General features: G+C 42.7%; 2 protein-coding genes across 6 annotated transcripts; one reads left to right on the forward strand and one right to left on the reverse strand.

The window, feature by feature from the left end:
• Positions 1-376: 376 nt before the first annotated feature.
• On the reverse strand, positions 377-26,726 carry inppl1b (inositol polyphosphate phosphatase-like 1b). Of its 3 annotated transcripts, XM_086084261.1 has the most exons (28): positions 26,541-26,726; positions 17,316-17,475; positions 15,203-15,266; positions 14,100-14,238; positions 13,170-13,290; positions 12,878-13,018; positions 12,331-12,418; positions 12,151-12,228; positions 11,824-11,964; positions 10,370-10,484; positions 10,188-10,288; positions 9,560-9,662; positions 9,285-9,481; positions 8,563-8,680; positions 8,380-8,476; positions 8,118-8,256; positions 7,868-7,967; positions 7,622-7,710; positions 7,229-7,310; positions 6,856-6,945; positions 6,648-6,761; positions 6,294-6,382; positions 6,126-6,213; positions 5,618-5,770; positions 5,135-5,216; positions 4,064-4,871; positions 2,411-2,526; positions 377-1,318 (listed from the first exon to the last, which is right to left on the reverse strand). In XM_086084261.1, the coding sequence occupies exons 2-28, from the start codon at positions 17,450-17,452 to the stop codon at positions 1,225-1,227; spliced, it is 3,684 nt and encodes a 1,227-aa protein (XP_085940387.1). In that variant the 5' UTR covers positions 17,453-17,475; positions 26,541-26,726; the 3' UTR covers positions 377-1,224. The 3 variants fall into 3 exon arrangements, with proteins under 3 accessions (XP_085940387.1, XP_085940388.1, XP_085940386.1); XM_086084262.1 differs by lacking the exon at positions 17,316-17,475 and having other exon boundaries at positions 26,541-26,725; XM_086084260.1 differs by lacking the exon at positions 26,541-26,726 and having other exon boundaries at positions 17,316-18,576.
• On the forward strand, positions 21,897-26,968 carry arr3b (arrestin 3b, retinal (X-arrestin)). 3 transcript variants are annotated; one of them, XR_015095919.1, is made up of 16 exons: positions 21,900-22,084; positions 22,198-22,229; positions 22,934-22,964; positions 23,122-23,182; positions 23,267-23,311; positions 23,399-23,742; positions 23,817-23,890; positions 23,972-24,107; positions 24,183-24,267; positions 24,921-24,993; positions 25,082-25,219; positions 25,377-25,454; positions 25,542-25,565; positions 25,654-25,703; positions 25,801-25,943; positions 26,590-26,968. XR_015095919.1 is itself a non-coding variant. In XM_086084264.1 (16 exons), exons 2-16 carry the CDS (start codon positions 22,222-22,224, stop codon positions 26,634-26,636), a joined length of 1,104 nt encoding a protein of 367 aa, XP_085940390.1. In that variant the 5' UTR covers positions 21,944-22,084; positions 22,198-22,221; the 3' UTR covers positions 26,637-26,968. The 3 variants fall into 3 exon arrangements, 2 of the variants coding, with proteins under 2 accessions (XP_085940389.1, XP_085940390.1); XM_086084264.1 differs by lacking the exon at positions 25,801-25,943 and having other exon boundaries at positions 21,944-22,084; positions 23,399-23,592; positions 23,683-23,742; XM_086084263.1 differs by lacking the exon at positions 25,801-25,943 and having other exon boundaries at positions 21,897-22,084.
• The last annotated feature ends 372 nt before the right edge of the window (positions 26,969-27,340 follow it).

A 27,340-nucleotide genomic window follows, 5' to 3' on the forward strand; every position in this document is an offset into this window, starting at 1 on the left:
CCCTAACCTTATTGAACAACGGAAATTAAAAAACTGACCGAAACCTAAATACTAACCTCAACCATCCAAGGATGCGCAATATTTGCTGGGGACATGTAGTACTGCACTTCGGCCTCTTCCTCAAACCGTTAAGTTAGCTCCGCCCCGGCTGACTGATGGTTGAGTGTTTGTAATTTTCGATACGCAATGTTATGCGTTTAATTTTTTTTTACTTGAAGTCATAAGACGGCGCATCGTTAAATCTGCAAATTTTGTTGGGAAAAAATGTGTTCAAACCATTTCGAAAAATCCGTGTGGGCGGAGTCAAACGTCTAAGTCCACCCGACGTGGAGGCACGCCTCGAACTGCACTCTGCATCCAGGGCTACTTGCTTTATTTAGACAAAAGTAGTGCTTTTGCTGCCATCTTGTGGCATAGTTAATTCATGGCAGATTTTAACAACTTGTGACGCTCTCATCTTACTATTCCCCGCAAATAGCAGGAGAACACTGCAATGCAGTGAAGAGGTTAAAATTCACCATAAACATTGTTACTAAACCAAAACATAGCCAAACGTACATTTTGGTAGTAAGTTCTATCAATGTTGTTAACATTTTCCTCTGGCTTATTATCATTGACATCGTGATTTTATTAGCATTCCCACACACACTGCAAAAGCTAAAGTAAAAGACAAACTGTAAAAAAATGCAGATTGGAAAACAAGTGAGATTAGACAACTGTTTTTAATCGCCGCCTGTTTTCGATCATGTTCCAAATTCTTCGACTCTTGGACCACATTTTTGTTCAAATTTTGCCTTGTCTGACGACCGAAGCGAATGAGATACGAGTGGCCCGCCGTTGACGGCAAAATGGGAGACACCAAACCTGACCCGAGTTCTGATCCAGTTAAGAAAAAAAGCACAAAGTGATCACCGACGTGCGGCAAGGAACACGAGTGGAGCGATTGAAGAAAAGTGGATTGGAAGCAGATGTCTTTTCACTCACTGGCTTGTTGCTTCAATGCAGAGCAACGATTGCTGAAAAGCTGATCCTGAAATTGCACACGTCAGACTTGTGAAAATCAAGATGTGCTTCAAAAACGGTTGTCGGATGGAGGCATCAACGTCAAGACAAAATCCCTGAAAAGTTGAAGCTCGCTCAACAAATGCTGAAATGAAACCTGACTAATGTCGTCCTTTTGTCCCAACGTTTTTCTTTTCTTCTTCTTTTTTAATTGAGCGTACGTCAGTTCCAGTTCCTGGGCAGGTTCTCCAAGATCCTGCGCCGGTGGGAAGAGTTGGTCACTCCTGCAGCGCGCAGATCGTCTTCCGTGATGCCACTGTGGAGGGGACACATTTTACTGTGGCGCTTTGAAAACAATAACATACACAAAACGGACCTGCACTTTTTCGATGACATCAAAAACAACTACTAACAAAGACAAAAAGCAAATAGAAACACTCGCTGGGTTTCCATCCACCCATTTTTATTGGAATTTTCAAGAAATGCGCAAATAAAACTGAATGGAAACGCTAGAAATTTGAAAAAGGGACCCAAATTAACATCAAAAAAAAAATTGTTTACGCTTAGAGGAAGTTGATTTTGAAGCGTATCGAAAAAAGAAAAATGAAAATTTTGGCGATGGAAACGGGTTTTGCGAATAAACGCTGGCAAGACCGTATAAACGTCACACGTTTTGTCCGGATATTACGTCACACGTACGTTTGTAGTCCCAAAGCAATGTCGGACGATAAAGTAAGGTATGTTTGGGGTACGATGAAACGGAAATCTTTTTGGAATGAATTAAAGAAGCGAATATTAATGCCATTTTAGATGGAAACCAGCAAAGAAACGCTACGGTTTATCAAGAATTACAAAAGCAAACTTATAAGACGTCACCGCACGGCGCAGTCGCTTCCTGTTGTTGTTCTTCTTCTGCTTTTAAATTACTGGTGGATTCCATCTCTATTGTGTATAGCGCCACCTACAGCAGCGGAGTCTCTCAATATCCGCAAAAGAAGAACAGATGTCCCTTTTGCGCATTTTCAGTCAATTTGCTTTAAAAATTCCAAACAATTGAATGGAAACCCGACTATTGAGTGCAAAGTGGCTAAAACGTGAATACTTGTGACTGAGCACGTTTTTGTGAGTTGATTGATGGACGTATTTAACACAAGTCATGACTTGACTCAAATTGCTTGAAATTTACTCAGGACTCGTCTTGACTTGCTCAATTTTTGCCACACTAACTGTGGACTTGCTTGAAACTCGGAAGACAGAAGACGGATAACTGTGAAGTCCTCCCACCTCTTAACATTAACATCTGATGCTTTATGACCTGCATCGCTTCGTGGTCGTCGTGGCTATTGCGAAACATTAGCATTGTAAGCCTGCCTGCCTTGCCTGCATGAAAGAGAAGTAGCGGTGTTACCTGAAGTAATCCAGATCATCCCAGCCATTGAGGCTTAGTCCCAAGGTGTATTTCTGAAGGCCCAGGGCACTCAGGAGCTCACAGACCGTCTCTGGAGCACCTTGGAGCACAGATGCCTGACGTTGACGAGAAACAGACACGCTTTTGTTTTGATTACAAAAAGGTTATGTCTCTTACTTGGTAAATGGTCGTTCACTTGTTTGCTTTTTCCACCCATTAAGGCACTCGAAGCGCTTTACATGGACTTGGCATTCAACTACTGACGGCGCAGCATCAGTAGCAGTATCTTGCTCAAGGACATTTCAGCATGGTCACAAGGGCCTGGGATCGAACGTACAACCTCTGTGGTTGAGAGAAAACCACTCTACCACTGAGCCGTGTTGCCTCGTAACCATTACGTACTACTCGGGCCTTTTTCTTTTTTTTTTACCCACGTCCAGGAACATCAGCTGATAAGAGGACACGTCACAGCTGACAGTTTTGCAGAAACTAATAAAGGTAAATACAAACCTTAGCTTAACTGCAATAAAAAATGCCAAATTTTAATGAAAAGATTAAAAAAAAAAAAAGATACTTTAAAAGATAAAGTGACTCAAAATTAGGGATCGGTTTTGTAAAGTTGTTCTTTTTGAAAACCCGACGATTCCACTTATTGATTTCTCTTATGTCAAAAATGAGTGACGGCATCACACACAGGAAGTGTATTTTGGTTCTGAACTTTTGATGCTGCCATACAATATAACCTTCTATTGTTTAATGCATTCTTTTTTACATGTGGGTAAGCTTAATGGATCGGGATTCGGTATCTGCAGGTGCTTAGACTCAAGTGAGTCGGACTCAGGTGCATAAAAAAAAAATGTGATCTGATAGCCCCAAATGAAACCTGACGAGAATGATCAATAGATATGAAATACTAATAGGATGAACAATACTGAGCTCTTAAAAGAAAAAAAAAAAAAAAAAAAATGAAATACTAATAGGTGTGGTGTAGGATTCATCGCCCATTTATGAGTTTCAGTCAGGTCATTAGTACATTTTGAAGATATTCATAGTTTACACTGTAAGTAAAAAAAAAAACTAATACAACAGAATTTTACTTTTTAATTTTAAAAATATAATTTTATTAACAAAAAACTCTGATTTTACATATCAAATGTGAAATAGCATTAAATCAATGTAACTGTAAAAACACAATTTCTATTATTTTACCCCAAAAAAACTCCATTAGAAAAATATATTGATTGTTAAAATACGTTTACAAATGTATCATAATTTCACAAATATTTGTCTGTTATTTAATTGAATAAAATGTAAATTTCAACTTTAAAACCCTGAAAAAAAAGAAGAAAATAATTCATAATTTTACCATAATTTCTTTGTGAATTGCCTTTTTTTTCCCCCAAGTGAAAATAACAACTACTTCTGTAATGTCCTGGATGGTAGCATTCATTGTATTAACATTTATTTTGAACAGATTATACTTTAATTATGGGGGGGGATTTTTTTTTTATGAGAAAATAATTTTCTGTTATTTCACAGTATTTTTCTGGGGCCCCAGATGCCTGAAAATTGCAATTGTTTTCCTTTTTCTTTTCTTTTTTTTTAAGTGTAGGTCAACATAGAAGAAATACAGAAATAATCTACGAATCGTACCTCATTCTCCCAGCTGTGGCGCCTCTCCGTGTGAATGACAGGACCATTCCTGTAGGCGGGCCTCTGGCTCGGATAGGACGGAGCGGCCTGCTTTGAGGGGAAGAAGTCAACTTCACTGAGTGACTTGGCAATCTGCAGAGCGGTGAGAGAATTGTCTCCCGTCCGCCCGGGGGGCTGCTGATGCTGCTGCTGCTGCTGCTGCTGCTGCTCCGCCACCCAAGGAGCAGGCCGACAGTGTCCTAAAGGAACGGGAACAGGGGTGAATTGGAAAACGGGCGGGGCTTTTGTTTTTCTGATGGGATCGGTCCTCTCCGGGAGATCCCTCCTGGTTTTGTGCCGCATGATCGCAGACTGATTCATGTACAGGTTTCTCAGGTTCTTCTCTGGTAATATGGAATCGTGGCAAATGATTTTAGGGTGGTATTTAGGCTTTGGCAAGTGCTCCTGACACTGGGAAGCGCTTTTACTGGAGGGCGGCGATATGGGAGAAGGCTTCTTGGCGGGAAAAAGCTCGTAGGCGGAGTTGGCTTGAGGCGTCTGAAGTTGAGCGGACGCGGCGTACTGGGGAAGGACGGCGGGAATTTCGATCTCGGTAAAGTCTGACCGGCGACAAGGTCTGGTGTTGAAGACGTGCCTCCCTGAGATTTTGGGGAGCTGCAGAGCCTCATTCCCGGCCCAGATCACCTGCGGGTCCTTTCGCTGGGGGAGAGCCTCCTGTATGCCGCGGACCACCGACACGCCCTCGAAGATGAAGTAGGCCGGGTTGGTGTAGCTGCTCGGGGTCGGCTTGGGAGGAGCTGCCAACGACCTGCAACACACGAGCACTCAAGTCAACTTGATTCATGTTCAAGGGAACTTACCACTTCCTTCCAAACATGGGTTGGGATTCCTCTGGAGGTTTTTTAACTGAGGGGGAGGGGAATTGGCAATCTTGGCATCTATTATTCACGCCAGTTGAACCATTGTCAAAAGGTCTTTGTTGGCATTGTATAAATATTTAAGAGCTAATGCTCGTAACTTGAAAAACTCACCACTGAATACAGAATTTATATACACGTACAGTTTCCTCACCTGTTAATTTGAACCCGTGTGCATGCAGGAGACATGTGCCCCCTGCCGGGACCTTTATCGTCATTCTCAAAACGGAACCACTCTGAAAAAGTCAAATGCCATAAAGTGACAAAATCAGTCAATGTGTTTGCAAATCAGCTTCCTCAAAGTGTGCGCGAGACAGTTTTGTTGTGAGCATGTAGAGAATTACAGCCCAGTGGAGTTGAAGTGTGCTGACCTGGAGGCCTGAAATCATCATGTGTCCCGTTTCACTGTCTCAGGATACATCTGGTCAGGGTCAGTCAATCGGGAGCCAAAAGAGGAAGCGGGAGTGCAAAGCCAAGCCAGCGGGGGTCATTGAGGAAAGCAAATAGAGGAAGCAATGTAAGACTGACCGGACAGACCGGGAAACGCAGCGCCAGTGGAGGTGAAAGTTGAGAAGGAAGACAGATTGCAAGGAGGCCAGAGGGTGCAGGGAGAGGGGAAGCGTTCCGTCGGACCCACCGTAGGTCTTCTCACGGGTTCCTCGTCGGTCCTTGGGCACGTGAATGCGGACCCGCCCTCTGATGGAGCCTATTTCCTCCCCCCGGTGGCTCAGGAACGTCTCAAACTGCTCTGACGCACCGACGAGGGAACGGAGAGCGACACAGCATTCACCTAGAGGGGAAAGGGGGGGGGGGGGGGATCCCACCTTTTTAAAATCAACATGTGCACACTTGTGGCTGACAACGAGGCATTCTGAAGCAACCAGGCCAGAGGGAAGATTTATTTTCAGCTAGTTAACTGCATGTTGCAATTGTGATAACGTTTTTGTTGTTGTTGTTGTCAGTTTTAGTGCTCCATAAAATTGAGACGAGATTGTCAATATTTCACATTATTGCCTGGTGGTATTCCATGAGAGTTTTCAAAAATAATACACGTTGGCTCAATAAAGGTTGTGAAACACACTATTATAGTATCACATTCATCAATCGACATGGTGTGGACGTTATGAAAGAAAATCGGACTTTACCGTACGACTCGAAACCATCACATGACTTGACAGACAACAGCAGGTGTTGATCCTGGAGGTAGTCCATGTCAGACCTGTGCGGAAGCAACTAACACAAAGTGACCCGAGTTAGTTAGCGGCAGCGTTAGCAGCCACAAACGGGCACGCCGGCGTCTGACGGCCGCTGACCTTTGGCAGCTGTTTGAAGGACCAGGCCATCTTGAGAAAGCCGGGGACGTCACAGCTTTGCGAGTCGTTCTCACTTGAGCGCCGGGTCTCTGGCAGGGGGATGCACGAGATTAAGAAATATTTGCCGGAGTCACGCCACGGACGTCCGCGGGGGCTTGAGGAGCCGCCAAATCTTTTGCAAGACATTATGTCCTATCTTTTTATTTTTATTTTGAATGTGTGCGGTGAATGTGACGGGGTCCGAGCCTTGCTGCAGAATAGCAAAAGGGCTCGGGGTCCCAATCCAATTCCCCAAAAATCTCCAAAATGTTGAAGAATCTCTGCTTCATATAGCACACTTTTATCGCAACGTACCTTCGAGACAAGATGAAGAAAAGTCAATGAAGAACTTTTCTTTGCTGGCTGTCTTCACGATGGCCTCGATGCCTTCCAGCTCAACCCAGGCCCTCTCCACGCCCGGACCGGGATCTGCTTGACATGAAAGACAAAACTGTTCACATGATGAGGAGGAGCTGCTGGTATTCCAACCACGTGTAACTAAAAAAAGTCTTCAACAGCGCACCTGCTCTGGAGCTGAAATGAGAAGTCACGCCCGCTTGGAAGGTGGCAAAAACAGGTGAGTGGTCACTGGTGAAAATGTCGTCTGTGCAACCTTGATAAGAAACAACAGAAATTGTAGCCACTTTTTTTGTGATCACTCCTCTGAAGCAGAGGTGGTAAATCCAGGTCCAGATTGTAGAAACCCTGCCACAGTTTGGCTTTAGCCCCAGGTGCTAGCTAGCGAGCTCCATTTGTGCTCGTTTTCCTGCTAGAGAGCTAGCTAGCTAGCTAGCTAGCTAGCATCAGGGGCTAAAGCCAAACTGCGGCAGGGTTTTTATTTTCTGGCCCTGGATTTGCCAACTTTGCTCTGAAGTCTCCAAACTTCTCGTTCTTACCGTATGCCGTGCATATCACGTGTGTGTCCGGGTACGACTTCCACAAAATCCTGTCGCACCATGACGGAACGTTTACTCGCACCTGCAGGAAAATAATTAGTGAGCAAGTCCTGGAAAAGTGTTTATTTAGCAGTATAGCAATAAAAGATATTTTCAACTATGCCAGGCATTCCTGTTTGAACTCATTTAAATGCTATTTTTAGAAGTTGGGGCAGCTGATGTTAAATTCAGGTCCCCTCACTTGGATTATGTTACGCATAAAACACAGAGAGGCGAGTCAGTGGTATGCTTGAAATGCGTGTTAAGTTGTTTATCGTGTTTTTTGCAGACACTTTTAGCTGCACCTCAGAATTCTCCAAGTGGAATATTCATAGCTAAACCCATTTTACTCACCCCTGAAGTCTTGTACTTTTGCCACAGGTAGCAATCTCGAGAGCCTCTTTCGTACCGATAGGTGGGTGGAAATGCAATCTTCTCTTCCTCTTAAAAAATAATGATCAATGTAGGAAAAAAAGGCAGACAGAAATATACAATGTAAATATTTCATTCTGGATTTTGTGCAAATTTGCAGGATGCAATTATGAAGGTTGCAACTCGTTGTGATGATTGGCTCATTCCCAAAGTAGAGTTCGGACTCACTAAAATAGAGAAAGCCTTTCCTCTTGTGCCGCTCTCGAGTCAACTGGTCCGCACACATGAGCTCCTCAAACTCCCTTTTGGAAACATGCTTCAGAATGTCCTGCGGGCAAGAGGAACAGCGAAAAGGTGTCAATGTATGCAATTCTTATCCCTTTTGGAAATATTACATCAGATGCAAATCTGTCCCAACTGACAAGCGCACGATGAACGAAACAGAAAAGGTGAGCGCATGCAGGCATTTCTGCGGCACCTGTACGTCCAGATCAAGTCGGTAGTTGAGATCTCCGCACCAGAAGAGGTGAGTGAAGCGCAGGCTGATGTCGAAGGCGCCGAGGTGTTTGTCGCCTAATGAAAGCAGCCGGAGGATGTCCACAAAGTTCTGATTCCGTCTGAAAAGACACACTCTTAATTTGAGCTTTTGAATGTATGGGGTCAATTGTCCATTGCTTCAGTACTTTTTGCACAAGGACAATGGGGGGCAGGGGGTTCAAAATTCATTAATGTAAATGTACCTCAGAACTTTCTCACTTCCTGAGGTCAGGTGGCAGTTGACAAAGCCAAAAGACGTTCCATTGAAGTGAAAGGACACACCAACCGCTCCCTTGTTGCCTGTCACACAGCAAACGATTTCTAGCAAACTTGCATTTTCCATCTTAATTGTGTGTAAATATAAGTAGTGGCAGTGACGAGTTTACCCAGAGTGTTGCCCAGGCCAGTCTTCACACTGGCGGTGCTCACATGGCTGATGCGGCTCTCGTGCTCTGGCTTGACAAACACAGCCAGGCGCATGTTCCAGAGGGACTGCACTGCCACCTACAGGAAAAATCACTGCTTTACAACTAGCATCAATATTGGCGTCAAACCAAAGGAGATTCAAACCAAAGTGTTGGTGGTTTCTGTATAATTCATACATGTGTGTATTGTATGTGTGAATATTATTGCTTTAATTTCCCTTTTAATTGACAATAGGATGTAACTTTTCTTTGGTCCCCTCGGGTCTCCTGACGGCGGTGTTCGGTTTAGGTGAACGGTATGAGATTTTTTCTAATAGGTTTTTTGGTGAGCTAACAAATACACGCACGCACGCACGCACGCATACTCACCCACAAAAACAAAATAAAAATAAAACAAAAAAAAAAATATATATATATATATAAAAATAAATAAAAAATAAAGAGCAATGATGATGACATTTCCGAATGAACAATACTGAGCTCTTTATAAGAAAAGAAAAAAAAAAAAAAGGATGTAACTAGTTTTTTTGTAGGTCAGTATTGTGGGGGGGGCGGTGGGCTGGGGATTTGTTTTTAAACTATGTAAAGCACTTTGAGTTGCATTTTTTTGTATGAAAAGTGCTATACAAATAAAGATTGATTGATTGATGTCAAGCAAACACAAAAGTCACTATACAACATACTTGTTTGAAGTCAATCTGGGTGTGGCTGCGAAGGGTGGCTTTAATATGTTCCGCCCACTCCTTCTCCCCCTGAGGGTTTTCCTGCGTGCCCAAGGCGTAGATGTCGCGAGGCAGCGACGCTGTAGACTCGTCAGGGGTGTGTCCCAAACCACAGCAGGTGACCCACGACTGCAAGCTGCGAGACGGCGGTGAACCACCTGCGGATGCAAAACGAGAAATGACCCAGATGACTACGCCTCTTAAACGGAGCTCAGTGAGAAGCAGTCGGGGATTACCCATATTCCAGGTGCCGACGAAAACAGAGATGACGTCGGGTTCGCTCAGCTTGGAGTGCCGTGATTTCATCAGCTGGATGAGTTGGCAGAAGGCGTCGCCCTTCTGAAAGAGAACGCGAAAAGTGTGGGTTTTTAAATAAAATAAGAATTTGCTAAAAACCTAGAGGAATGGAGTCAGCTGTCAAATTCAAGGCCCGAGGCCCAAATGTGGCCGCGAGGGCAAATTAAGCACGTCGACTTCCATGACGCTAGCTAAATTCTGTACCAAATTTTCAGATGGTCAAATAATAATGTTGAAATATTGCTTATTTACTTTACATTATTAACAACAGTTGAACAAACTCTTATTCTTGACTTCTCATTTCAAAACTAGTAATCCATCACTTTGCTGTATACTGTAAATGTAATAATATGAGGAGTTGATTCACAGTCCTAACGGCCCTCTGAGAAACTCTGTAGCCCGTGACAAAAATAAGTGTTTGACGTTAGGGTTTCAAATATGGTTCTTTCAAAGTATGTTTTCTCGCCAAGATAAGCGATTCAAAAGTGAGGGTAGGTCGACAAGCAGGAAGATCATCGTGGAGCAGGTCGGTAAGAGACAATAAATGAACTCATTAGTCATATTTACCCGTGTACTCTCAAATATCATCTCCCGCGGTGCATTGTGGTGGCCGTCGATCACCATTCGTACCTTGGCGGGACTACTCTGATACTTGACAACCTGAAGGACTGACGCACAAAAAGGACGGAGGCCGTTAGACAAGATGTCCAAGCGCCTTACTTGCACACAAGCGCAGCATAACGGCGCACCTCTGTCATGCGAGACCCGCTCGACGTCGAATGAGGGGGCCTTCCTGTCAAAGAGGAGCACGCCCGCGTCCACATCCACAGACACCGTCTGCCTGCCGTAGCGCAGCATCTTTACCTGGAAACGCAAAAATGCAGTCAACCAGTTGTTTTTAGGTTTAATTCACCGATAGTGTTTTTCATCTACTTGTGTGATGTCCTGTTTTATTGGCCGCCCTTGAATGCACCTTGTATACTGTTAAAAGTGACCGTATGTTAATAATAGTTACAATTTGCTTGTTTCCTTTATGTAACATGGGTTCATGATCGTGTACATGTTAGATGTGTGGCGTTGCTGCTTTATGGGATCCTCCCTGTTTTAAGTGCTTTGCTGCCATCTTGTGGGATCTATACACAACTGCAAACCCTTCTTAGGGAGGCGTTATGCCCATCAGCTATTCACAATTTTATGACTATTTGCAGTTGGATTTGGTACCAATCCCACTGGATTGGGTTCACTCTTTCAATCAAAACTTTATTTATGAAGCGTTTTTCAGACAAATATTGCAACTCAAAGTGCTTTACAGATTAATGGCAATTCCTTGTTTCAGGTGCATGAAATGAACTTTTGAAAATACAAAAACATTTGTCAATGTGCTCCTGGAACACTTTGGGGAACATGCTGCACGATGACATCATCATTGATATTGCTTTAAGCAGTCTTTAACGGAGAGAAGCAACTGGCAGACATGCTTCTTCTGCTTATTTGCACAAGCATCTTTCTTGCTGCCGATCAAGCTGTCAACACCGCAGCCTCCTCACACTTGAAACTGGCGCTGACTGACACAGTTAAGCTGCTGAGCACACAACAACCAGCGTGTTGGGAAATTCTGTGGCTTTTGAGCATTTGATATCCGTCACTCTTAAGGGCCATGTACTGCACTAGTATGCTTTTTCTCCTCACAAGTAACTAAATTCAGCACACTAATTAATAGTAGAAAGACTGTGCGTTAATATTACCCCCCCCCCCCCCCCCACACACACACACTAGTGCCACTTTAGGCATACATGTACACAGTTAAGCCTTATTAGTAAATGACTGTACTGCACAAGGAACACAACTTGCTCCAACTATGTGTTAAGCCTTCTCAGATCTTTCAGCATTTATTTTGTATCCTTGGTATCCATCTTATGGACCATGTACTAGACTGCTTTTTGTTCTGACTAGCAGGAGAACTTTGGTATACTCGTAGGACAACTAACGCTAAAAGTGAGTCACTAGATGTTTTACCAGCACGATGTCATCATGCACACAGTTGTCATCTAGTGCACGGTTAGTAAGCCAAAGTTGTCCTACAAGTGAGGAAAAAGAACATACAAATACATGGGCCTTAAACTGGATATCAAATAAATGTTCAAATGGCTTTCCATAACATATGTGGTTCGGTTTTGTATACCAATATGCTTGTGCGGGTTACCTTAAATGAGTGGACTGGCAGTTGACGACATCCGTGGCTTCTGGCAGAAGTCGGAACGGTTGGTGTTGGTTCCGGAGGAGGCGGGTTTGGCTGCACAGCCAGATTGTGATTGGTTACTGCATCTTGCAAAGCCTTGAGTACCTTCACACACACACACACACACACACACACACACACACACACACACACACACACACACACACACACACACACACACACACACACACACACACACACACACACGAGATGTACATAGTTTGATACAATGTCATGATCGACTATATATTTTCATTGCACATTAAATGGTAGAACATCACAAGCGCAAACCTTTTTCTCCAGAGATGAAAGGAGGCTGACCAAAGCGGAAATCTTACATAGCAAAGTGTCCATCTCCATCTCGGGACCCTTGTTGCAAGAAGACATCACAGTTAATCGAATAGGCATGTCCCAAAATGGGGAAAATAAATAAATAAATAAATAAATAAATCACACTCAGTGTTATCATACCTGTGAATTTGTGCATGACAAAGAGCAGCTGGGGTGGTCAAAAACCTTGGCCAGGGTTTCCAGACTCGACAGAGTCAAGTCGATCTCACTGTGGATCAGAACCACAACCACTATACAACGACAATAACAAACAATACAGTGCGTCTTCACTTTTACACATTTCGTTATGATACAGCATTACTCTAAATTGAAAAAAAAACAAAAAATTCTCAAAACTGCACACACAACACTCCAAAATGACCTGATTATTAAAAGTTTAAAAAATATATATACATAAATAAGCGTGTATAACTTGGAGGAATATAATTATTGAATCCAATTTGGAACAAAATGGCGAAAAAGTCAAGCGCTGTGAATACTTTCCAGATGCAGCGTGTTGTTAAATTAGCACCTCCCTGACAGTGCCAATGAAAACCGGTGCCAGTTCTAGTACAGCTCTCATTAGAAACGTGTCCTCGTTTATAAAAACAAAAGTAAACAGTAAAACCAGCGTTTTGCTTTTTCACTCAAAGTGTGTTTTCCTGCCATCGCGTCAACAACAGCTGACCTGTTCAGGCCCTGGCAGGCAACACCCAGAGTCCGCTTGAGGTGGGAGAGGCTCGTGGCCCCTTTATGCACGTTCTCAATGTCCAGGGGCAGCTGGCTGAAGAGATAGTCGTTGAGCAGTCCGATCACATCACTGGCAGTACTGCAAAACGCGGGGAGACATGTTACGCAATGTATCGCTAATGTTATGAGGTGCCATGCAGGCCAAAAACAATTCCCTCTCACATACTTCCATTTCATCTTACACGCGTTCCAGGAAAAAAACACATGGGAAAAAAAACAATGAATGATACCTGGATGTGTTGAGTCCCTGCAACTTATCCAGGAATAAAGCATGAGGGTCTGGTTTTGCTGGAGGTGTCGTGAAGGTCACCATGCTGACAGGGGCTAAACTTTGAGGCATTTTCTCATCATCTGCGCACACATACGAGGAAGCAATTGGAAGCATTTAAATCTCGGTCGGTACTACATTTCATTATTTTTCACGTTTCAACTTTGCAATAGACCTGCAGTACTTTGCCGACAAAGTATGCATAATCAACAGTTTCATACACTGCACACAATAGGTGTTGAGAGGTGTAAGGCGATAATAACTTGGCTTCAATAGTTAACTCGTGATTAATCACAAATTTTATATCTGTTCTAAATTTAAAATAAAATGTACAATACGTTTTTTCTAAGTTTTCATACTCTTGTTAACATAAAATTGGAAAAATTGCTAAACTAATAGAAATATGGCTGCATCTTTTGGTCATAGATACAGTAATTTCATAATTCATAAAATTGAGTTAAAATAAAGATGTACTGTATTGTAAAAAAACAAGTGATATTGATTTGTGTTGAGGTCATTTTCTGCCACTAGATGGCATAATGTGTAAGACGGTGACAGCTCAGTGCATTTTCTTTTCATATTAAGAGCTATCTACCTGGTAATCTTTAACATGAAGTAACTTGTGAAATTCAGCACATTTTTTATATTGTCAAATACAACTTAACCTCAGTCTCCACAAATACATGCATTATGATTTATTACTGCTAAATTTTGACGTGAATGTGTCTGCTGCGTTGCGCTTGGAATTCCCAAAGTACAGGCTTTCTAAGTGTGTTTAAAAGAGTGGCATTAAAAGGAACTTTAAATGAACGCACTAATTTTGACCCCCCCTAGTTTTTACTCTGTTGATGGACTCTTGCGGCGGCGGTGTGTTCAAATCTCGATGGCCCACCTGAGCTCTCATCCCCGGCGTCGGCGTCACGAGGAACCGGGTAAAGCAAAGGGGTGACCAAGCCTTTGTGCGGGTGCTGGTATCCAATAACCAGGTCCTCCAGTGTCCGGAAACAGTTGACCTGCACTCCCTGTGTGGTCTGCTCACACACAAACACACACCAGAAAACTCATACAAAGACGGGGAAATGAATTGAGATTCAAACCTGGGACCTATTGACTGCGAGGCAGAAGTGCTAACCACCTCGCCACTGTGCTGCCCTAGTGATGCTATAGAGCAGATATAACAAATGCAACTTTTAATTCAGATGAACAAAGTCAGTAAATGAAAACCATAATAGCAGACCGTTTTTTCTTTGGGTCTCTTTTAAGTTGGTAAAAAAAATTGATTTTTTGGTCTGAGTGGTCTGGCTACAAATAGTATTTCAGACCACGAAGATCTCTTGAAACACAATTAAACAGATTTGACGTGTAATACGAGACCGGGCCCAAAATATCTCAGCCGTTCACTCGGAAAAATGAAGGGGGAAAAAAAAAAGGAAAGCATGCGACTTGAGAGTTCAAGGAGCAAAATCAGGGAGAGGGAAAGAAAAATGTGTCTGGGAGTTTGTATCAATGGCAATGGAAAAACTGAAGGAATAACCAAGTTTTCGGCTGTCACAGAAATGACTGCCAGAGATTTTCTTAAAAGTATGTTTGTCTGCAAAAAGTTTGCCAAAAGATTCTTTATATGGAGTGCATACTGCACTGCAAAACAATAACAATACGTAAGCGCACACACCCACCAGTCATTGACCTCGTGTGGGGGTAGAATTTGTGACACATGCATGAAAACAAGTCTTCAGTGAGCCGCTGAGCTCATCTTACAAGCACGCGGCCGAGATGCCGTTGAAACAACGGAGCTACTGCGAGGCCACACAGGAAACACAAACGTGTTCCTGTTCTCCTTACAAAAGGCATAACAAACCATTGTTTGATGAAATACAGTACATTGATTTTCTTACACGGGCCAGTTTTGGCACTGGGGACAAGGTTTTTTTTTTTTATGGTCAAGTACACTCGGGGGCGGAGAAATCCTGAGAACGTGGCAATAATGTCACTCACCTGGACTGCAAGGAGGCCATCTCCATCAGGGAGGATACGATATGTATGAACATGGCGTTGAAACCTAGAGAAAAACAAAACCAGACAAACAATTAGGACCAGATGACATGAAGCAGTGAAATTTTTTTTTTGAAAATACTTCATCTCACACAAAGGAAAATATTGGAATAAATAAGAACAAATATGCCCGGTATTTGTCTGATTTGTGTTACTAATGTAACTTGTGTTTATAATTACTTTGACGTCTATGCTAATTGACATAAACATGTCTATGGTGTTTTACATTATATGTTAGCACTGAGCTAGTAGACTTATAGTAGCGAGCCAAATAACCAGCTTGAAACAAGTACACTTTGCGCATCTTATTTACTGACTTGTGTGAGCCAGAGAGTGAAAAGAGGCACTAAGGAATACTTAAAATAGTTTGTTTTAACTATTTTAAATGTGTCCATGTGGGAGGGGTAAAGCTAAAGATGTAATAGAATATTTTAATATTGTGAGTGTATTGCCAAATCATTTTTGAATGTGTTCATAAAACACAACAAATTCAACAAACAAGAGTCCAGTTTAATTGACAATTAATACAGATGCCAAAAAAACAACAATTTTTTTTTAGCAAGCACAATGGGAATTTGGTTATTGATATTATGGTAGTAAGTTACAAATTGCATTATACTATTAGATATTGGATTAGATTTTCATCAAATGCTGGCGGGTCTTGAAAGTATCCTTCGTGATAGACATGAATGACTATAGAACAAAAATGTGGTCTGTATTAGAAATGCTCAGGTTTGATTGACACAGACAGAAGTAGGCCATTTTATTCATGTGTTTATTATTGTGGACATAGTTTGCGGTTGGGGATGGATAAGTTATTTTACTTGGACATGTCACAACAATATCAATATCTGGTGTTGGTTTTTCCAATATGGTAACATGAAATATATGTCTCGAATATATTGGTTGCCTTAATTAGAGGGGTAATGTCCATTTCATTGTGACGTCGTGCAGTTCTACACCACTGGAAACTTCCACTACAACAATGACAACCATATTGTTATATGATAATATCCCTGGCAGATCTGCACTATTTAAATTTTCGGGGAGTGATTAAATCCCCAAAATTAGCTGAGATGATGAGATGAGAGAATAGAGGGGAAACAAGGGGGTGGGGGGGGGTTACAAGGGAGCGGTACGGGCGGGCGGACAGGCTCAGTTTTCAGGAATGCGTCTGGCACGGGCTGAAGACCAGTCAGCAGAGTGCGGTCACTGGAGCTCCCGCCCTCCTCCGTGGGGCCCGGGGGAAGAAAGAAGCAGTATGATGGGAAAAGAGCAATCTTTTGCCAGCGTTTAGAAGCGGCTGACGTTGACAGCGACGATCTTGTAGTCGTTGTAGTTGTGAAACCTCTGAATTATTTTGTAATTGGGGTCAGTGTATGACTGGTTTCGAAAGTTTACAGTTTTATAGAGTTTTTTTTTAGAGCTCTTAGTACTTTTAGCTTAACTACCTCCTCTTTTAAAGTAGGGCAGATTTATGTGGGTCAAGTCATGTATTTAAATCAGTGACAGCCATTTTGAGCTGAATAGTACTATATAGTTAACAACCCTGGATAAACTTAAAGCGACAGTGTGTAGGATTTCAGGCCATCTGGTGGTAAATTAATAGAAAGCAACAATTGTGAAGCACGCCCACTACAGTGTTTCAGAGAGACCACACTTCACAAGCCTACCACTTAATTATTACCAATTATTATTTGGAGTGAGCGAGCAGCTCTGCAAATAGGGCAAGCGGCGAGAGGCCGAATCACAGGACTCAGCGATGATCACCTGTAGGCTCCAGCTGTAGAAGGTAAGCGGCGGCCGACCCATTGGGTCAGACACTAGCCGCAAGCACCACCATATGCTAACTATGTTTGCGAAATTCCACAGTATGTCTACATAATGCCAGCATAGGTCAATTGTTTACGCCCAAACAGATCCATATATTGCTTGTCACAACCAGCTAAATTAGTCACACTTCAAACCGCCAGACACACGGACCAACACTATGCATTTACATCATATTAGCGGTGGTCATTCCGACAATTCTAAAAAAAAAATGTAATGTACTCACAGGAGGCACAGGGCATAGGCTTCCGGCACAGATTCACTGTCTCTGACCAGGAAGCTTCCATCCCTCCCCGCTCGTGCCAGCAAGTCCTCAGCGTGCACGCGGCTGATGTCACGGTGATACCATGCTGCCGTCGCCATGGCAACCGATGTTGAGGGACAGTCTAACGAAGGACATGAGGAGAGAGTATCGGCAGTAAAGTGTCCTCACTCGGGTATCATGTCAATCCGATCTGTATTAACAAGTACTTCCGAGGCCCCCGTTTGCTCTCAAAAGCATCGGCTGCAAGGGAATTGGGAGGGGGGGGGGGGGGGAACAAAATATCAACCGATGTTCAGATGGAGCTCCAGTCGTCCTTGTATAGAGAGACTGTTCCACTTCTTGGCTGCTAGGTGCGTGTTTGCCTATTCCAGCCGCATGGAAGAGGGAAAACAGCAGGAGCAGCCAACCACCACAAACACAAGCTCTTGTTGTCTCAAAACAAAACCTCCACATGCAAACAGGAAAAGAAGCACCAAGAAGGGCAAACCAAACAAATCCGGCCTCACATACACAGGCAGACACTCCCAAGAAATAGGAAGAGCAACAGAACTGTCCCAGCTGCAACTCAGTCAGCACTAAAAGCAGACAGGCAGGCATGCAAGCAGAATCCAGACAAATTCAAATGATTTCCCAGCTCTGTTGCCATATATGGGGATAGGAACAGCCTCCAAAATGTTCAGCTGATGACTGTACTCTTCTTTTCCAGAGCCAGATTCCATTTCGAGACAGTCTGCTCAGATGTGGCTTCCTCCTCGGATCCCGCTTTCATGCCGGCGCGTGTCACAAGCGTCCTGTCCGCACTGGCGTGCCGTCCGGTGGTTCTACAGCGTGTTGGCAGAGCAGACGGGAGGTGAGAGAGGGGAGGGTGGCGGTTGAAGACAGGAAGAGACGACCTCTTTGGAAGCGCAGCGCAGACGGAGGAGGTGACTCCGCATTCCAGATGACCGAGACTGTAGTCGTGAGCTGAACTTCAGCAGCAGTGTGTGAAATAGCAGATCGCTTCCTCTGCCTCAGGCCCTGCCCAGTCTCTTTCCTGACATTCAAAATGAAAAATGACTTTGCAGATGTGCTGCCTGGCAAGCCCCAACTTTTGTTCACTGCTTATTCAAGGATTTCATCTGGATTTGTCCTGCCTTCATGTTTTTCATGTAGTTCTAAGTCTGCCGAATGATCCTGTCCCCTGTTGCTTTTCATTCTAGGGGAAAACAGCAGCCGGCCAGCATATGGTTATGATCAACCCTGACGTTCTTATTTTTGCCCGCCTTGAACATCGCCCAGTCCGCCCTCCTAGTTCCCTCCTTCTCTGCTAGTCGGGGTGCAGAACTCAGTGGGATGCTGCTTGGCTTCATATTTGCTCTTCACACTCGTGCTGTACTCAGCAGAAATGTGGCGACCGCCAATACCAGCCCCCATATAAAAGGAAAATCGACATGGGGCCCACGCCAATGTAATGCATCAAGTCCTCTGACATTAGCTAGAAATGCATGAACGTGCATCCGACCTGGCAGCATCATATTGATTATAAATAATACTCTATACAGCATCTGGGAAAACAACAGAATTTTGTTCCGACAGTGGCAATGTAATCTAAGTTTGTTAGCAAGGTAGAACGGGCCAGAAAAAAACAGAACTATGCTAACATACCAGAATTCCAGTATATTGGTATGATTTATTTTTATAGCGTATAATTCTTTTGCCACTGGGCATTAATTAAGCAACATTCGTAAGATGGGATCATCGTAAACTGAGTAACCCCTGCTGTATAAATATTATGAATTGTTTCTCTGAGATTCAGATAGCAACTGTACTACAACCATATTACAAATAGCAAATTGTTAAATAGGTCATCAAATGTCAGAGATATGTTTACTAGAATGGATTCATGTCCATCGTGTTCTTTATCAGTCAATATAGTGTCGATGTTGCGGATGTGATTTACTTGTGGTTTGAGTCCCATGGAGGAAGAAGCACATTTCTAGTTTGGCTCCCGAGCTGAGAAAGCGTGGGAAAGACTGAAGCGACATTTCTGTGGTTTAAATGAGACATTGTTTTAACAAAACCAAATGAGATATTGTTTTAACAAAGTCAAAGTGTTACATTACGCCAACTTGATCATTACAAAAGACTCCTTAATTAAACTAACTAACTATCTTGGTTACACGCTCAAAATCTATTTTTGTTACGAGACACACTGTAGTTGTATGAGAACGTGATTATCGGCAAACAGCGCAAGTGCAAACTAATCAAAACAATGTGCGAGGCCCTTGTTGAGAGCCGAGCAAGACAAACAGCACTTCATAGTCTTTAGACAACAGTCCGGCCAAAATCGGGACAAAAACTGTCTTTGTGTGTCTACACGGTCTTAAACACAACCCCGTGAGTACCAGTCTGGTGAAAAGCAAACCTAAAACTGGGACTACGTTTACATGCAGTCAATATTCGGGTTAAGAGCTTGGTCTTAGCGCAGCAAAAGTATTTGTTCCTGTTATAGTAACAAAAGCCACATGACCGTCTCCGTTTAACACCCTGACGACCGTGCTTACCGAGAGCAGGTCAATCCACACGACTCAAATGCAAAATTGACCGTCTAAATTAAGCGTAAACCTAAAACGGCACCAGCTTAACCATAAGGGGATTAGGGGACTATATGTGAACTCGGGCACTCAACAGTTGAGGGAACGAAATGTAAGCAAAACAGCAGGAAGGATGGTATTAAAAGATACCACTTTGTGTAACTCTTATTCCTTCGCCTGGACATAAATATTATTTTATTGTGGAAAAAAAAAAAGCAACAGCTTTCTTTCTTCTTGGAAAAGACTGACTGACTAGTTTTGAGTTTAAGTAACAGCCTGTCTGCTGTTTTTCTGGCAAACTGTAAACGTGACTTGAATTTGGTAAGGCCTCCTGTGGTAAAATGCTAAAAAGCTTGCACTTCAGATTGTCACTGATCAAGGAATAGCATTTGCTTTGCACAACAACAATAGCTGCAAAGTGAGGGCTTCCCTTGCTTTTCAGAGCTCCATAAATGTCCCACGCTCCACGTTTAGGAGCCAAAAATGAGTGGTTTGCCTTCAGGTTCCTGAAATTTTCATTTTCTTTGGATTTCAACACAAAGTGTTCCTTTGGCTTGAAGATTGGCACGATTCGCATGACATTACATACTATCGTCAAGTATATACGTTCAACAGTCCAAATTGCGTTGCTCACAGTGTCTATCTCACTTCAAGCCGCTCTAAAGCCTTGTTACTGTACATCAGCTGAATGGAGGCCAACATTTTCATTATCTTCAACTGTCAAGGTGTCCAAATCTTCTACAGAATTAAATCAATCCATTACACTTGGCTGAGCAAGTGTGAAAATCCGGCACCGATCCACAAGCGCAATTATCCCAGTGGCCTTGCGCCATCTAAGACAGTTGTTGCACGGGCGGATCACAAGAGGTGAATGTGGGTCCTGAACTGAAAGGCCAGGTCAATATCCCCAGTAAGGCTGGCATCGCTATGAGCCGACACTGCATTAGGTATACAAATGAATGAGATCCCTAAGCAAAAATGTCGATTCTGCCTACACAAAAAAGGAAACGGAAACAAAGCCCGATGTGTGAAAACCAGGAAGTCGGAAGTCCCGCCTCCTCCGTGGCATATACCCCAATTGTGTGAAACAATGCACTAATCATGAAATAATATAATGATGTCGCACATCAAATTAAACTGCAGAACCGGGGCTACAAGAATATATACGAGCCATTTTTACATGCGACAATCATTCCAGGAACATTCCAAATAGCTCATTATCCTGAAAGTGCTTCTTTTTTTAAAGCTAAACCTGAACATTTTTCATATGTGCTGTTCATTTAATTTTAACCAGTAACATATAAACTGATGTTTACACATCTGAAAACATCTCACAGGTGTTCCCTTTATTATGACAAGAATTATTTAAATAGACCTTGTGAGATCCTCTTTTTTTTTTATTTTGTGTATGTAATTTTCAAGCAAAGGCCCGAAAAAAAATTGCTTCGGGTTTAAAGGCTTAATTAATATTATGATTTTCATCTCACAATTTACATTTGTGCTCTTCAAACATCCCTTGTAATAGATGTCAAACACCATTAATTGGCATGAAAAGATTTGTTGCCAACAAGTTATTTCTTTCTTGAAATATGTGCACAGATTGCACATGGCTTTGTCAAGGAGCCATCTGTCGCTTTGGCTGCCATAACAACCGAATCCAACTAATAGCGCTGTTAAAAGAAAAAAACTCTGGCCTATTCACAAGACAATCATCCAAGATTAGGCTCTCGTAGCGCTTTAGAACCCATCAATCAATGTGATTATTAGATACTTTAAATTACATACTAACAACATAATTGAAGATATGTGACACAGAATTCAGCAGCACAATTAAGTTGCAGAAAATCCCAGCCATAACTAGGTAACCAACCTATCTTAAGAAAGGACATGGCTGTTTACCCAGAGGAAGACCCTGGGCTTTTTTTGGGGGAAGTCACATAACTTGCTAATTATTTTTATACCCTGCGAGCACCAAAACCGCCGTGTTGTAATCAATTAATCAGATTTAGTCGAAAACAACCGTCTTTGAAATACGGTTTAAGCTGACGGGAGGGCTGTGGAGGTCGAAGGTCAAACTATAAAAAGGCGACGGGGAGGGAGACACTGACACACTGCATACTGTCAACAGACACACAGCAGAGGAGAAGACCGACACCGGTGAGTGAGGGACGAGGACGAGGATGAGGAAACGTTCGTTTAATGTCATGATATAGGAGAAACTGATATTTGACCTTTTTCCCCCCCCCCCCCCCCCCCCACCACACGTGCAGGCTTTTTTTCCTCCCACCTTCAACATGGCAAAGTAAGTGTTTTGGTTATCTTATACAGTAATTGTCTATACACAGTCATGAATTTTTGTTTTTAATATATTGTGTTGTTTAAAACATTTCAACCAGCTCCTCAAAGACTTCACATAGAACAGTGCGGTGATATCGTTGCTGTCTAGGTTAGCAGTTTGCAAGGACTGCCCAAAAAAAAAAAAAAAAAAAAAGATTAAAAGCAGACCAAGAAGGCTTCATCCAAAATCACATATTTCAGATCTCCAATTCAACCTGTTGTCTTGTGGATGTTTACTGGAATCAGAAATTCCTTCACAAAAACAAGCAGACTTGCTCACAGATGAGACACTTTCTCTCTCCGCGTGGACCGTCTAACACTTTGACGCTCTCGTCAATGGTGGCTAAATCCAGGTTATGTTGGATTGTGGCGATTTGATTGATCTCACCGGGCATGTTTACGATACAAAAGTTTTAAGCAGATTAAACGGCACACAACAGACGAGGAGAGCACGGAGGATTAAGGTTTTGCTTCAGGCTTTTTACGCGAGCACTTGTAAGGTTATGTCGTACTCGAAATAAGTCATGTGATGTTGATGAATAATTTAACACAACTGTCGGTTCAACTTTCAGTACAATAATACAGCTCTGCATGATGATATCAGACTAACTTCTTTGAAGGATTGCATTGGTCTTCATAAAGTTGTTTTGTTCTTTTCCTCCGCTCCAGAGTTTTCAAGAAGACCAGCGGCAATGGACATGTAAGTGGCCTCTGTCAGATTGTTATTATGTGAGCACTCTTGGGGATAGGAGGAGTGCCGTTGCGCTTTTCCAGCTGCTTAAAATAACCCCTAAAAGTCCCGCAACCTGCTGGGAGGAAAAAACTTGTCTGAATGCTTGCTTTTGCATTTCCCTCAGATTGCCTTGTACTTGGGGAAAAGAGACTTTGTGGACAATGTGGATTCGGTGGAAGTGGTTGGTGGGTGTCAAAATTCAGGCTTCCTCACTTGCCGTGTCATTTTGCCTTGATGGAATCTAATGTCAGTTGGACTCTCAATTGTAGATGGAGTTGTTAAAGTGGATCCCTCCGGACTCGATGGCAGAAAAGGTACTTCGTTATCACAGGTCAAGTAGGTCGTACATGCACAGTTGACCAGAACCAGCACTCTGGACGGCGTGTGTCTCTCTTTTGCAGTATTCGTATACCTTGCTTGTGCATTCCGCTACGGAAGTGATGATTTGGACGTGATCGGACTGTCCTGCCGGAAGGATATCTGGATAAATCGCGTTCAGGTGTATCCGCCCGTAGATGGCAATGCAACAAAATCCCCAATGCAGGAATCCCTCCTGAAGAAAGTGGGAGAGCAAGGGTGTCCCTTTGCCTTCCAGGTGAGGAAGCATCTTACGCTCTTAAGTCTACAAGGACAACTTCACACTTTCTTCACCATCTTGATGCGTTTTTGTTCCACTTGGTTTCAGATGCCAACAAACCTCCCCTGCTCAGTTGCCTTACAACCTGGGCCGAATGACGCTGGCAAGGTACTGCAGTTGACGTCTTGATTTTCTCCTGAATTTCCCGCTTTGAACTTCCCTTTGACCTCCTTCCTCTGCAGGCTTGCGGGGTGGACTTTGAGGTTAAAGCGTACCTTGCCAATGAAGCAAACACTACCGAAAACATTGAGAAGAAGTAAGTGCAGTCTAACCAAGTGTTTCCCCTTCAAAGCTGCGTTATGTTAAGTTAAAAGTAAACATTCTGTGTCTGTCTTAGGGACACTTGTCGCCTGATGATCCGAAAAATCCAATTTGCACCCACCAAAAACAACCCCGGGCCGAAGGCCGATATCACCAAGCAGTTCATGATGTCCGACAAACCCGTTAACATGGAAGCCTCCCTTGACAAAGAGGTGGCCACAAAGAATTTTAACACCTAAAACTGATGACAACAATTCAACGGAATCTGATGATGCGCCTGTTTATAGGTCTATTATCATGGAGATCCCATCACCGTCAACGTAAAAGTCAACAACGAAACCACTAAAATTGTGAAGAAAATCCAAATCATTGGTGAGGATAAAGCATTTGTTAACGCCAAGCATTGGCCACACCCCACCCTATCTTCTGTCAGGTTCAGTCAACGTAGGACATTTAACAAACAACAGAACAGGAAGGAAGACAAACAGCGATGTCCCCAGATTACAATCTCCTACCCGCTCTGAAGCACATTGTGCCGAATATCCTCTTTTTATTGGGTAGGCCCTGGTTACATAGTCTATTGCTGCGCTAAAGGGTTTGGGGATTCACATAGCAGCAATGTGACAATCATCCTGGATATGACTCATTGCGCAGAAAATAATGCAAACATTTTCTTTAGCGCGGAAAGTTTCAGTCAAATTTCACAGTTCAACCACAAAATATCCCAGCCGCTATCTTGTCATGTTTCAGTTCCTGTTCTGCAACTGCAGCTTCTTCTCTCCACAGACGACCCCAACCCATATGGTTCAAACATAGGTCACACTGCTGAATAAATGCTTTGCAATTACTAAAAGAGTAAATATGGGATAACTTATGTACCTCTGTTCTAACATCTTCGCTCTCTGCTCACCATGCATACCACCACCCGCACACCCCATTAGTTTTGTTTACCTCATTTTACAAAAGTTGACACCACTCAAGCCCAGGTACAGTGCGAAGAAACTTTTTTTCTTTGTTTGTTTTAGTCGAGCAGCTGACAAATGTGGTGCTGTATTCTTCGGACACTTACACAAAGTCTGTCTGCACCGAGGACTTTGGGTAAGGTTTCCTCACACAATCCATCATGCCTCCAAATGAAAATATTTATTGTAACATCGTACACTGCATTCCACTTTTTAACACGCAGGGAGACAATTAATGCCAACTCCACATTTGAGAAATCTTTCCAAGTGACTCCGCTGCTGTCCAGCAACAAAGAGAAGCGAGGACTGTCAGTGGACGGGCGGCTAAAAGACGAGGACACCAACCTGGCGTCCACTACCTTGTAAGCTTCGGCCGAGGGCTTACGCTGAGCCTGCACAGTCTTTTCATCCTCTTATTGGGTGGCGGTGATACAACGCCGCGTTGTGTCATCCACTTATCGGAGTCTTAGGAGCAAATCCTCAAGCTGTGAAAGGTCAACTATTTCTGTCTTCCCGCAGGAGTCAGGATAATAAGGAGATGCAAGGAATCCTTGTATCCTACAAAGTCAAAGTCAACCTAATGGTGTCGGGCGGAGGGTAAGGTTGAACTCTGTCATATATTGATTAAGGCTGTGCCCCACTATGAAAACTAATGCTTGATTTTATTACGCGTCTCCACAAAAGCCTGCTGGGTGGCCTGACATCAAGGTAAATGCTGCTCTGCTTCGTCGCAGATCAGAAATATTCCCTTTTCATATTTTTACTATATTACAGTTTATGACTTGTGTTCTTCTAGTGACGTCACGGTGGAGCTCCCTTTGACGCTGATGTCCCCAAAGCCAGCAGGTGAGCTAAGCTCCATTCGTATTATTTTCTCATTGAAATATGTATGCAACACATTTGATGGACTTTTCTTTTTAACCACCAATGCTGCGTATGGCAGAAGTGTAAGTAAACTCCAGCCCACGGCAAAGACGTCCGCGTGGTATTGCGATGCTCCTGATGTGTTGTTTGATTTGATCTCTTTTGTGTTTGTGTATTTTTTACGAACCACAGCCAATTGGACTAAAGGCCTCTTTAGTTCAGGTGAGGTCATCACAGGTGTAGTGCATTCTGCTGCAGTGCCAATGTCATGTCCCAATTTCTATCTATCTTTCCTTTATATTGGCCATACAAATGCAAAAAATATGTTAACAACTCTATATAGTCAATGTAGCTAATACTTTAAATGATCGTACAAGTCCAAAAATAAATTGACGACTGTTGATTAGAAAACACAAAAACAGAAACACCGTCTCAACTTCAGAGGCAGCTGACAAAGGTGTTTCGCTGTCCACAGCACCGCATATGCCATTGTTAAAAGTCATTCAAATATAGAAACATAGTAGCAGGTTTATGTAATAAACAACATGTTTATCATTTCTGCTTATCCTCTGCTATGCATGTGGAATTTTTATTCCATATAGCCATGCCGCGTGAAACGGGGGGGGAAATTTATTTTGAGGAACTGACGCCTCTCACAAAACATAACAAAAACAATTGCCAATAGGGTCTGTGCTGTGTCTTACAAGTTTGCCATTTGTGAGTTTTTTTTATTTTGTCTGTCTATTTTTAATTTGTCTGTAACAACACTAGCCCTGTGTCACCAAATGTCATGTATAGACAGAATAACATTTGCAGTACCTTAATGCGGGCTCCAAAACGTCCTAATATCTGCGTATTGTGATCGCAGAACGGACATCGCCATCGAGCCAATGGACGAATGAGACGTCACCCTGATACAGACAGCAGAACAATAATGGAACTCAATGACTGAAGGACAAACATTACTGTTCCCTCACTTCCTGCGCACACACACAAAAAAAATCCTAGAGGTATTTCTATGGGAGCGTCTGCGTGATGTTTGATAGCTTTGAACACAAATAAACACACTCCATGTTTCTTTGACTCTGGAAATGTCTCTTAGTATAGAATGTGAACTTTTCTTTCAAATTGTTGTCAAATCTTCTAAGATGCTATTTAGCACTACAACATAATGTGGGAACGAATTGACATGACTGTCTTTCTTTAGAGACAATGTTAGGAAATTAAAAAAAAATGTTTCCCCATTATCTACTTTGCTTCCTGTTTTCTGTTACACAGCTAATGTTCTTAAAGAGCATATGCTATGGAAAATGTACTTTAAATTGTTTATACACAAATAGTTGGGTCTAAGGAGTGCCTACCAGCGAAGCAAGCGTAAATTAAACAAACCAAGTAAATTGTTTTAATCTGTGCATTTATGAAACCATGTCGCGAGTGCTAGAGTGCTGCTGTGTCTTCTGAAAATTCTTCTGGGGTTCTTTTTGATAGATTGGAGTTTCACAGATCATTTTACAAACGTGCTACTGTACTATCAAGACTATAAATACAGTTTAACAAATATGACAAAAAGTGATTTTTTTTTTTTACTGCAAACTACCCCTTAGTAAAATATTAAAACA

This window comes from Leptonotus elevatus, chromosome 9, assembly GCF_054856555.1.
Source record: "Leptonotus elevatus isolate MCC_2025b chromosome 9, RoL_Lele_1.0, whole genome shotgun sequence".
NCBI lineage: Eukaryota > Metazoa > Chordata > Actinopteri > Syngnathiformes > Syngnathidae > Leptonotus > Leptonotus elevatus.

Coding starts and splice junctions, on each gene's coding strand:
- inppl1b (XM_086084261.1), bottom strand. CDS start 17,452: ATGGCGACGGCAGCATGGTATCACCGTGACATCAGCCGCGTGCACGCT. Junction 12,419..12,877: donor GCCTGCCAGGGCCTGAACAG/GTCAGCTGTTGT, acceptor TCTGATCCACAG/TGAGATCGACTTGACTCTGT. Junction 8,477..8,562: donor TGGCCTGGGCAACACTCTGG/GTAAACTCGTCA, acceptor GCTGTGTGACAG/GCAACAAGGGAGCGGTTGGT.
- arr3b (XM_086084263.1), top strand. Junction 22,965..23,121: donor AGACCAGCGGCAATGGACAT/GTAAGTGGCCTC, acceptor CATTTCCCTCAG/ATTGCCTTGTACTTGGGGAA. Junction 25,566..25,653: donor CTGGGTGGCCTGACATCAAG/GTAAATGCTGCT, acceptor GTGTTCTTCTAG/TGACGTCACGGTGGAGCTCC.